Below are 12342 nucleotides of genomic sequence, written 5' to 3'. Positions count from 1 at the left end.
CCATCTTTTGGAATGATAGAGACATAGCAACATGATGGACACACAGACACTTATCCTTTTATTATGGTAGAAACTGATACATTTATATACTCCATTGATTTGGGAGTAGCATGTTGGTGTAGATTCTGCATCCTAGTGTTCAAATTCTGTTTCCATTCACTGTCAGTGTGGAGTTTCCACATTCTCCTTGTCTGTGTGACTTGGGTTTATTAGTAACTGTAAACTGACCCTGTGTGATTGAGGGTGTGCTTATTAATGGATGAATGAATTCTGTGATGAACTGGTATTTTGACCAGGATTTTATCCTGTCTTGCATTTGATGCTGCTTGGAAAGGCTCTGGCACTCCCATGACCCTGAATTAAGTGGGTTTGAAGATGTTACAGTATGGTTACATCCATTTGGTTTTATTTCTTTGTTGTTTATTCAGTTATGAGTGCTTATTTGTCCGTCCTCTTCAGTACTTTGGGGATTGTACAGACTATTTTTGTACCTCCCCCCCCAGTTACCCCCCCCCCCCTTACTTATTGTCTCTGGTGGAGGAGTGAAAGCTTTAGATTCGTCAAAAATTTCAATCTCGGGTTTTCGATAATTCTCAATGTTTTAGAGTCTCCTGATACCGAAAACATCAATATCTTGATGATGGATGCGTCAGTCTGTGTGTGTGTGTTTCTGTGTGTTACAGTTTCTTGAGGATTGTCTAGAGCTAAAATGGCTGGATGCAAAAATACCAAACTTGAAACTTAAGCCTGTTATGAGATGATGATGTACTGATTAGTTTTTGAGCCAAACCGTGCAAGAGAAAGAGGCAGTTTAGAGGAACCCTCAAATACTGTAATTCTGCAATTAATTATGAATTCTTCTCGTCACTTGCTAAAATAATGACCTATTTTACAATCAGAAAGATCAGCATCAGAGAGGTAAATAATTACTGAAATGTTAAAGAATAGTTTGGGTAACTAGGTTCATAGGGCACAAAACCTACTGACACTCGTGTCTGGTTTTTTTTTTCCTCATATAGAAAAAAAACACCATAGGAAATTTTTTTATAAAGTTTTAATTTTCATATAAAGTGCTGGAGCCGATAAAAAAACATTAACAGATGTTGGTAATTGCAGAGAAAATGTAAATATAATACAGTATTCACAAATCAATATCACATTTAGTAAAATGTAAGGTGTCTATGCATTTACCAGAATTCATTTTGATTTCCACAATATATTAGTGAAAATTCCTGATGATATTTTATAAAACAATTTAAACCATACAACATATCTATTAAAAATACATACCTATATCAAAAAAGAGAACTCAAGTTAGCTATATTGCTTGTTAAGGTTTCTGATACAATCTAGAGATACTCCAGTTAGGGGTGATAGTACATACCTAATGAATAGTGTTCTGCAAGGGGTTTTTTTCTCACAAACTATGGGCAAACTAATGCCACCAATCTTCTGTCTGACAACATCTGAATCAGAAAAAGTAGTTGTTGAAAGTTATGTCCAACTGTCCATTTCCTTAGCTTGCTTTTTCTACCTTGGGAATGTGGTGAGCTGGAACCTATCTTGGCAGTGTTGGGTGCATAGCAGAAGCCAACCTGTTATAGGGCACACTTGTGTGTACACATCCACAGTTGCTCAGACAATCACACTTAGCCAGTTTAGAGTTTTCAATCATCCAAACATGATAGTAAATGATTTACTTTGGTAAAGTATTCCGCAGGTCATTTCTACTTTATTGGTTTATTCCAGGTTATTTGCCTGATTGTGATGGATATGTGCACTAGAAACAGAAAGAGAAAAACCCTTTGATGTTTGATATGTGTCATCATGGCATACTCATCATACAGGCAAAAATTGTTTGCCATCAATTCATGTATGCATTTGGCCAGTATTTATACATTTTTGGCACATTCTTTATATTGCGTTGTGTCAAAATGATTCAGATTACTGATTGCAAGTATTTTAATCTTAGTTGAATGCTTTGCGGTCTGTTTATAATTACAGTGCATATTGCTTTTATTTTATATTCTGTTCTTTGCATTTTTCATGTTCTCTCTGCCCTTTTGTCATTTTTAGCTCATCAGTTCTTTGCATATAAAAATATAATTTAAAAAATTATTTTTTGGTAAATCAGTTTTCATTTAGTAATGTGAAATCTGTCCATTTTAGTTCACATTCCTTCTCTTTCCTGTGTTAACTTATGGTATTTGGAAGTCAAAACCCATACCAAAACTTCTGTGAACTGAATAGTTTTCCCTGTGAGTTCAAGTCAAGTCAATTTTAGTTATAGAGCACATTTAAAACAACTGAAGTCGACCAAAGTGCTGTTCAGCTTCCAGAAGTACACCAAATACATGGAGTATATATATATATATATATATATATATATATATATATATATATATATATATATATATATATATATACAGTAAATAAATACACACAAATACATACGTACAAGTTTAAAATTGTTAAGTCAAAAAGATAGCCTTTTGGCGGGATTTAAAAGTAACCAAAGTTGGTGCTATAAAAAGGTAGACTATTCCAAAGCTTAGGAGCAGCTACTGCAAAACTATGGTGCCCTCTGAACTTAAGTCTAGAATTCAGCACAACCAGTAACTTTTGGTCAGAGGTCCTTAGTGATCATGATGGAAGGGTAAAAGTGTAAGAGGTCAGTACTTGCGGCTAAACCTTTCATGGGCCTAAAAACAAACTGTAAAAATGTAAACTTAATCCTGTATTGAACAGGAAATTATGCTTCATATTGTATTTCGATTTGAGCAGAGAAAAGCCAAGCAAAATGACACCTTTTATTGGCTAACTAAAAAGATTACAATATGCAAGCTTTTGAGGCAACTCAGGCCCCTTCTTCAGGCAAGATTTAAAGATTGTTAAAGTGAAAAGCATACCAGCACACTGGTGAGTTTTGTGGGTTTTTTTTTTGGTTTTTTTTTACTTTTATAGTAAACACCTGTCTGTTCATAATGAAAAATAACCAGTAAGCAAATTGAAATAGTAGCATATTAACAGGGTAATGTAATTGTTAATGAGGAATAATGACATGCATTGATATTTTTAAATATGGCTATTTGTTGCATCATATAATGCTGAGCTTTAATGTTTTTTTTATTTGTAACTAACATAACTATAGAAACAATATGAGCTGAATATATCTTAAAGTACAATTAATAGTATTTGTTACTAATCCTTCTGATACAGAAACCTGAAGCAGTGATACAATAATCCATCCATCCATTTTCCAACCCGCTATATTCCTAACTACAGGGTCACGGGGGTCTGCTGGAGCCAATCCCAGCCAACACAGGGCACAAGGCAGGAACCAATCCCGGGCAGGGTGCCAACCCACCGCAGGACACACACAAACACACCAAGCACACACTAGGGCCAATTTAGAATCACCAATCCACCTAACCTGCATGTCTTTGGACTGTGGGAGGAAACCCACGCAGACACGGGGAGAACATGCAAACTCCACGCAGGGAGGACCCGGGAAGCGAACCCAGGTCCCCAGATCTCCCAACTGCGAGGCAGCAGCGCTACCCACTGCGCCACCGTGCCGCCCGTGATACAATAAGTGGGAAAAAAAACATGGTGCAGCACAGATTCCTAAAAAAAAGCATTTGCAAACAATAGTAATAAATATCAGTTAATACATAGCAGTATCAGATTTTATATATAAATATTAGGTATAAATACTCTATTTAAGACAAGTACAGCAAATGGCAACCAGACAATACTAGTAATAGTAAATGAGTAGTGAACGCTAGTAGTGAAGTCTTACATATTAGGTCAAGCAGATAACTGTTCAGTTTATGAGTTAACAGTTTAATAGCCCAGGGATAAAACTGTTTCTAGATGGTAGGACTTAGATAGTTTGTTGCTGAGTTGTTTTGGGGTCTAAGACAACAGGTCGTTTGTCATAGTTGTTGTGTCTTGATTGGACTATGGTCCTAGTAATGGTCTGGACAATTTTAATAACCTACTATAAGAAATGTCAGGCTTCCACAGTGCAGATGGCATTCCATACCATGATGGCTTGTCAGTGTGCATTCCACTGCACATCTGAAGAAGTGTGTGAGAATCCATAGTGACGGATCAAGTTTCCTTGGCTTTTTCAAGAAGAAGAGTCACTGTTGATTCTTTTTAACAACCATAGAGTTTGTTTTGCTGCTGGTGAAGGATACGTTCCCCCATTTAGGGTGTCTTGTCATAGTACTTGGCAGTCAGACTGGTTGACTTCCTAGTCAGTACTGCTGTAAATTCAGAAATAATTTTTGCTAAATACAGTATAATAAATTTTAAATTTCTTCTTGGCTTACAATATAGGCTTGAAGCAGTGTGAACTACCTGAAGTTCTTCATTGCTGAAAATAGCAAAGCATATTAAAATTTTCACATTAATATTCATAGTTTTAACTTAGACCATTATGTTTATAAAATCAACAAAATAAAATTTCAAGCACTTTTTTCACTCCCATTATACCTGGTGTTGTTTAAAATTTTTTAAATTGTTACTACCAGCTTCACTTCTACCATCATTCTATATCTTCACAAACTGCATCACTTCATCATAGATTGTATTTGGAGGCAAGTGCTAATGTTCATCTTTATTGCTAATTTGTTCTTTGAGCTATTATTGTGTTCATAAGAATTACTTAAGAATGCTTTGAAAGCACTTTGTTCTTTTTTGTTTGATTTGGCGCTGGTTGCTGATCATAAATATATTTTTGATATTTGATTATTTACTGGTGTTCTTAGACCTCTAAGAGCCACTCCCGGAAGGTTGAAAATGACAATTGTCAAACATAAGAATGTGGGTTATCGTTTTAGACTATTAAAAGGTCAGTGATAAAAAATATGATTTTACTTATGAATATGATGTTACTTATTATTTTGAACTTTTACTAGGGATCTAGGCCTCTATGGACCTCTGTTAGAGTGTGAAAACTGACAAATTTCTATTACAATCCACAATACTTGGAATTTAAATATTTAAAATGAAGCACACATTTTAATAATTTTATGATGCAAATATTGTAGTTCATTATGTACTTCTACCTATTGAAGTAAATTATTATATTTTCACCCTGAATTAGGGTGGCTTATATTAATTCAGACTTTAGTAATTTTAAACAATATCAAGTGGAAATAAGGGCACTTTTACCTCTGCCATTTTTTTAAGATATTACTGCTGTTAACGAGGTCACTGAAAATTTATAATCTTTAAAGATCTGAGATTTGTTTTAGAATCGTTGATATTTTACAGTCTTATTTTAATGAAACCATTTGGTATCTTGTCATTGACTACATAAAGCTAAGCCCATTGTTTGGCAGCCATTGTATTCAGCAAAATTGTAAATAAAATTGTATTAATTTTATTATTTTAGCTTGTAAATAACATTTAATCTTGAATTATGTATCACTACATAATCTTTGATTACATATTCCAAATCATTAATTAAAAGATATAGTTTTTGTTTCATTGCCTCATAGGTTGAGGAGCAAACGCTGATTACAGCGTATTGCCGCACCCACCACACGACAAACCACCCGGATTGGGACCCGAGTGTTGCCATGCAACGGGTGACACCTCAGCATAACATTCCCAAAATGTTTAAACAGCACATTAGTGTACTTTACAAATTTCAAGTTACATCCTGGTTGTTTTGAAAGAAATAGACTTAAATGTATACACACACATAGTTATTGACATATACTAATACAAACACAGATTTCTCTTTTTGCCTTTGTTAAAAACTGTACCCCTTTTTGCCTTTCATTGCAATTGGCGTGGTTTTAGAATTAGATACAAGAAGTTAATTTTAGGAGATTTGTTTAAACTTTTAAAACTGCATATGAACTAAAGTATGTTGACAGTTACTCTTTGTAACTTACATTATCACCACAGATGTGTAAATGTTTTAAACTTACAGAGAGAACCACTGAGGAGGCAGCATCAACATCTTAGAAAAACATAAAGAATCTTCAAAACTGGTCAATTACTTAAGTAAAAAACAGCTTATATTGACAAGTGCAAAGTGCCATGTTCAGAGTAAAAGGGAATTTAAAATGGACAAAAATGACAAAGTTAACACAGTGTCTTTGCCCAGTACAGTGAATCAGTGGAAAAGGGTAAATAAATTGTTGGTCATATCATTGAAACTCATTGAGGCATATCAAGGAATATAATGCTCAGACTACAGTGTGCATGTTGGACTTCATCAGGAGGGCTTTGCACAGGTGGGATCACCATACTACAAAAAAGACATTGAGGATAAAGAAGGACTATCAGCTACTGTTCTGGGGGCTTATCCCATGTTATCCACGTAGTTAATATGCATTTGGAGACATCAGTAGCCTTTAAAATAATTTCTAGATGACATTTATGGCATTCAAACATACAATCATTGTCTGTAAGTTGCTTACATTATTTTATCTGATATGTTAATTTAGTACATTATAGGGTCAGCTCAGGTTGGAAGGTTGAGAGACAAAGTCAGAGAGGCGAGATTGCGATGGTTTGGACATATGCAGAGGAGAGATGCGGAGTATATTGGGAAAAGGCTGTTAAGGATAGAGCTGCCAGGCAAGAGGAAGGCCTAAGAGAAGATTTATGGATGTGGTGAGAGAGGACATGCAGGTGATGGGTGTAACAGAGCAAGATGCAGAGGACAGAAAGATATGGAAAGATGAACCACTGTGGCAACCCCTAACAGGAGCTGCCGAAAGAAGAAGTTAATTTACTGTTAGAGTGTAGCATTGCTGTGAGTTTAATTTCCTAAATAACCCTAAAATGTTTCCTCAGAACATTCTTCAAGTGTAGTATTTTAATTTTTAAACATCTTTTAATATGAAAAACAAATATTTCTAATTTTTAAAATAGTTTGCCAAAATTTTTATTTAAGTTTTAGATTTTTATTATTGCTAATATACAGGTAATACACATTTCTGTATCCAGTCCAGAATGTACAAACAATTGGAAAAATATTTAAGTTAATAATCTAATCTAAGGTCCTTCTGAAGCCAATGCAGTCAGGCAGCCCCTAGAATCTGATTTTTAACAGTGATGTTAATTTAAGATGGTCTTAAGAGACATCGCCCTATGTTTTTTTCTAGATGCAATTTTGTCTGCCAAAGAAGATTGCACTTAATCTCTAGCTGTCCTCTTGTCCAGTCTGGTGGTCAGGTTTAAGCACTTTGGTCCTCAGATAGACATGCTACCTTGATTATACCCTATTAGTGATTTCTTATTCAAATTACTAGAAAGATGAGCTTCTTTTTAAAAACTGAATGTGCAGCCTTTCTCTCTCTCTCTCGTACATCAATGTGTGTGTGCCTATCAAGGTGTACTACTGTTTAAAGTGTTTGCTATGTTCCAGTGACTCAACACAAATTAAAATATAATAAAAGCCTTACTTAAAGAAGCGTATTTTGGTGACTCTGCAAAATAGAAGACAGCTGCTCTATGTTCAGCTTATGAAATATGGGCTTCATGGTTGTATCCGAGACCCTTTAATTAATCCTTCGGACTCACTGAATGTGTGAAGATCAAAGTTTTGGAGGGCCCTTGAAAATAAATTTGAAAATCATGTTTTGATGGTCAGTGTTGCATGTTCAAAGAACTAATGAACATAAATATGAGTCAATTATCTAGTAGTGCCGACATAGATGTCATAGGGCCATTTTATCACGTGTATTACTTGTGTGTGCGTGTGTGTGTGTGTGTGTAAAAGCTGCTATTAAATATGATGGTGAAAGTATCACTTGTTGGAGGGTGTAGAGGTGAATATTGTCTGGAGTGGCCAGAATACTACAATGGCAATGGTTTTGTTCAATTGTAGTGAGACTGCAGCCAGTGATGTTTTGCACTACATTCACAGTTATTTTCATTGTTTTTCAATCCAAAGCCAAAGTGTTGACTTACCAAACACTGATCCTGTAGGTAAGAATGCTGTCAATGATGCAGCGTTAGATGTTCAACAGTACCTGTACCAACACCGCCCCCAGTCTGAGGTATCTCAGGAAATGCAGGCATTGATGAGCTACTTTGACAGCTATGTCTGTGTTCACACTCCAAGTCTGGTTATTAGACATGGAGTTTGTTTAATTTCTCCATTATCTCAGGGACGGGTTTTATGTCATCAGTTCAAAGGCTTAAAACTTCTTATATTTAAACTTGTAACACAGTGTTAATTGCAGGCTGTGTGGTATTTTCAGATTGCAAGTTTTTGGTATACAGTGTTCACTGCATAGACCAGATAAGGAGCTGACGTTGGATTTGGTTATATATTCTGTTCTTGTCAGTTAATGCTGAAATGTTCATGAAAATTAATTTATGCTTACCTTGTGAAGCCAGCTGTACTGTATATGGTGATGGGAGCTTCCATCCTATGCCACAGACATTGACTGTAGAAAGCTGTATTTGATATTAAATGCCTTGGGAGAGCTTTGCATCATCAGTGTGCATCTATTTCTATCCCAAGTGGCACCCACAACAAATCATTTTGTTCAATAGGAAATGAGCAGCAGTGGCATTTTTAAATGTATTTTAAAATGTAAGCTACGTTACTTTATCTTTAGGTGTAGTATGGTGGTTTGCTGCTTAGAGCTGCCCCATTGGCCAGCTTTTAGAATCCTGGGTTTGAATCCTAGCTTACTCGCCAAATCTATGGAGTCTACATATTCTCACCATGTATATGTGGGTTTGTCTGAGGGTCATCTGGTTTTCCTTCCGCAATGCAAGGACATACAGGTTAGGTGGACAGGTGAATCTAAATTGTCTCTGTGTGAATTAGTGTGGTATAAGATTATCATGTGGTCTATTGGTATGGGCTTATGTCTTAGCCTGGATGAAGGAAGTTTTTTTAGATAGGTGGGTAGATGTTAATCAACCTGCATAGTATTTTATGGGTTTAAATTATTAAAAGACTGAGTTTATTGGGGTAGTGTAGAGGTTTTGTAATTCTGTTTCCAGAAAAGAAACAACATTTCATACACTAAGACTATTATTACCTGTCTGCAACATATTGTAAAACAGTTGATTTGGAGTGAACATTATGGATTGAAATGCATTGTGCGTTCACTTCTCCTTTGAATATGTTCAATTTTAGTTTAAAAAGACTCCATCACAACTATCATTTTCAGAACATTCAGTTTTAGTTTTTTAAATTTAATTATAGATGTATTAGACAAAAATACTAACAGTATCATCGAATTGCTAAAATGGTAAGTTTTTTTTTTTTTTAAACGCAATAGTAATTTGTTTGGTAATTTAAATAAATTTGTAAGGCATTTTTTTAACAGTTCTGCCCAGCAAAGCATCGGTTTTCTTATGTGAAGTTTTACTTTTTTTAATCCTAAAATCAATGAAACCCTGTGTTTCCTCTTGGTTTAGTTGTTGTGGAAAGATACAGGTAGCATGTGGGAGTGTTGTCAGTTCCTGTTCTTTTGAGGCAAAATACTACATGTATGTGTGTGGCTTTGTATTTCAAATCACACACACTCTTCAAACACACAAAGAATAGTATTTAGCTGTTTCAGAAAATTATAAGTGTCTGATCAGAGATGCTCCATGAAAGTCTTAGAATCTGCAGTGTTATAGGATTTACAGTAAATTGTTGAACTGCCTGAGAAGTATCTCTTCAGAGGACTTCCTGAGCTGTAGAGTATAAAACCTCAAACCCTATGTGATTCATCACACTGTTAGCTGTCTGGTTATTAAGCTAGAGCTGCAGCTGAGTTTAATTTAAAAGTTCCATCGAGATGACTGACAGAAATGTGACAACGTTGTTCTCTGTGTGGGTGCTTTCCCATGTACCGGAGAGTATTTTCATAAGACTAGGTTGTGTTTGGTTTGGACCTTGTTTTAGCCAATATTATATGTTGACATCAGGAACACTTTGCTAAAATTAAATACTTTTTTCTTTTTCTCCACACAGGGTGAAGAACACAGAAATTATGAAAAAAGCGAAAAGTCAACTGTTACTGCATATTGCTGTTACCCAAATGTACTAATGCTTTGCAGAAAAGCAGATCTAGCTTAACCCTCTTATTTTGCATTAAACTGAGGGTGTACTTGCTGTTATCAACTGTATTTTAGGACAAGAAAAATGAACTCTGTAAAATGTGTTTTGGTTGGTGACACAGCTGTCGGGAAGACAGCTCTGCTTGTTCGATTCACCACTGAGACTTTTCCAGATATTTACAGGCCTACGGTATATGAAAACACAGGAGTGGAAGTTTTTATGGACGGAATACAGATTAGTTTGGGTCTCTGGGATACAGCTGGAAATGATGCCTTTAAGGGAATCCGTCCATTATCATACCAGCAAGCAGATGTTGTACTTGTGTGTTACTCAGTAGCAAATCACATGTCCTTTTTAAACATCCGTAATAAGTGGATCAATGAAATAAGGAGCTACTTGCCTAAAGTTCCTATCCTGGTGGTAGCTGCTCAGACTGACCAGCGTGAAATGGGACCAAACCGTTCAGCATGCATTACTGCAGCCGATGGAAAAAGACTAGCCCATGAGATCAAAGCTAAAGGGTATGTGGAGTGCTCAGCCCTCAGTAACCGAGGGGTACAGCAGGTCTTTGAATATGCTGTACGAACAGCAGTTAACCAAGCCAGGAGACATTCAAGAAGGAACATTTTTGATGTGAATCAGTGTAAGATATTTTAAGTTCACAAATGTGCACCAGATTGTGCATTTCATTTTATGCTAAAATGGAGAACAGCTGCCAACAAAGCAAGGTTTTCTTATAATAATATTCTGGAAGAACCCCCTCTATTAATGCAAAGAACACCTTAATGTTTTGGGCAAATTCACCAAAATTAATGACTGCAACAGTGATAGCAGTTCAGTTAAATCAGAATCTCTGACTTCTTCAGATGTTTGTATTGGACTATGAGTTATTACTTTTTTGTGAAAGGGTATTTCTATATATTGCATTTATAGTTTTTATAAGAGAAAGCGTGGTCTACATATGATTCATTCTGTTTACTTTCCATAAGAATGGAAGCTTGGGAATTATAGTACTAATGGTATTTACTTAAAAGGTGGACAGGAACAGATGTTATTATATATAATGGCACTAATGTTACATTTGTGATATCTTGAAATCTTTTTTTTGCTATAGAAATGATATGCATTACATTAACAAAGTATATTTTCAGTGTAATGGACTGGTAAAATTCCTAACTGTATAATGTATGTTTTATTTTCATTCTTCATAAATAAACTTTTTTTTTTGATGGAATAAATGAGTACTAAGCAGTATTTCCTTAGAATGGTACAGTGGCTAAATTTTCATGGTTGTATGCTATTGAGTAAAGTAACATCTGCACAATTTTTACCCATTGTTTTTGTTTCATAATCTTGCAGCATCCAAAATTTATGTACAATTATTGTAAAATAAGATATTTTCTGTACAATGTCGATCAGTTAAAATAAGGAAATAAGAGAATTTGAAATGCTCCATTAATTGTAACAATTTTCTATGCTATACAGGTTGTAATGCCCTTTGCAGCTTAAATTGTATTTTCCAGCTTGTAAATTGAATCTCCTTTGTTTAGCTGTTTATACTGAGCATATAAGTAATTTTATTGGTAGCAAATTCAATTGTAGTGCAAAGTGAATATTTTCAATAATATTAAAAGAGCAGTCCAAATGTGAAATGTCTGTGTTTCATATAATATTTTGAGCCATTTTGGGTTGAAAACTGAGCTTTGAATTGGTTTTCTTGACATAGCCATCCATTTAACAACAACATAATTTATGTCTATAGCACATAGCATTTTTTCGTACAAGGGTGGCATGGTGGTGCAGTGGTAGCACTGCTGCTTCACGCTAATTAGACCAGGGTTCATGTCCCTTGTGCTCCCAGCTTGGAGCATGCATGTTTTCGTTGTGGGTTTCCACTGGTGCTCTGGTTGCCTGTTAAAATCCAAAGACATGAAAATTAAGTAGACTGGTCGTGATTCTAATTTGGCCTTAGTGAGTCTATGTTAGTGCTGGGTGGTATGACCAAAATTCTATATCACGGTATTTTTCAAGATTGTACCGGTTTCACAGTATTCAACGGTATTTTTTTCCCATGCATGAGTTAATCACATTTTCCACTGCAATTACTGCAGTAGACTGGCTAAGAATAACCTATTCCATTGTCATGAGAATTGTACATTGTACAAAAAAACATTTTAATGTGCACACAAGTATTAATACAGGTTTGCATGGCTCCATAAAGTGATAGTTTTCAAAGGGGGGGGGGGGGGGCACTAATGAAGAGAAGGAATCACACTGCATGACAGTTGCTGTCAAAA

At 35.4% G+C, this 12342-nt stretch overlaps 1 protein-coding gene across 4 annotated transcripts in view; it reads left to right on the top strand.

Moving 5' to 3' along the window:
* Window positions 1-12022, top strand: part of rhoh (ras homolog family member H) — a 40160-nt gene extending 28138 nt beyond the window's left edge. For all 4 annotated transcript variants that reach the window (XM_051928070.1, XM_028801959.2, XM_028801958.2 and 1 more), the window contains one exon: window positions 9959-12022. In XM_051928070.1, the coding sequence (XP_051784030.1) occupies window positions 10130-10702 (573 nt within the window). In that variant the 5' untranslated portion in view covers window positions 9959-10129 and the 3' untranslated portion in view covers window positions 10703-12022. The remainder of the gene's footprint in view (window positions 1-9958) is intronic.
* The last annotated feature ends 320 nt before the right edge of the window (window positions 12023-12342 follow it).

This window comes from Erpetoichthys calabaricus, chromosome 5, assembly GCF_900747795.2.
Source record: "Erpetoichthys calabaricus chromosome 5, fErpCal1.3, whole genome shotgun sequence".
NCBI lineage: Eukaryota > Metazoa > Chordata > Cladistia > Polypteriformes > Polypteridae > Erpetoichthys > Erpetoichthys calabaricus.
This window is presented reverse-complemented; position numbering and strand designations above follow the sequence as displayed.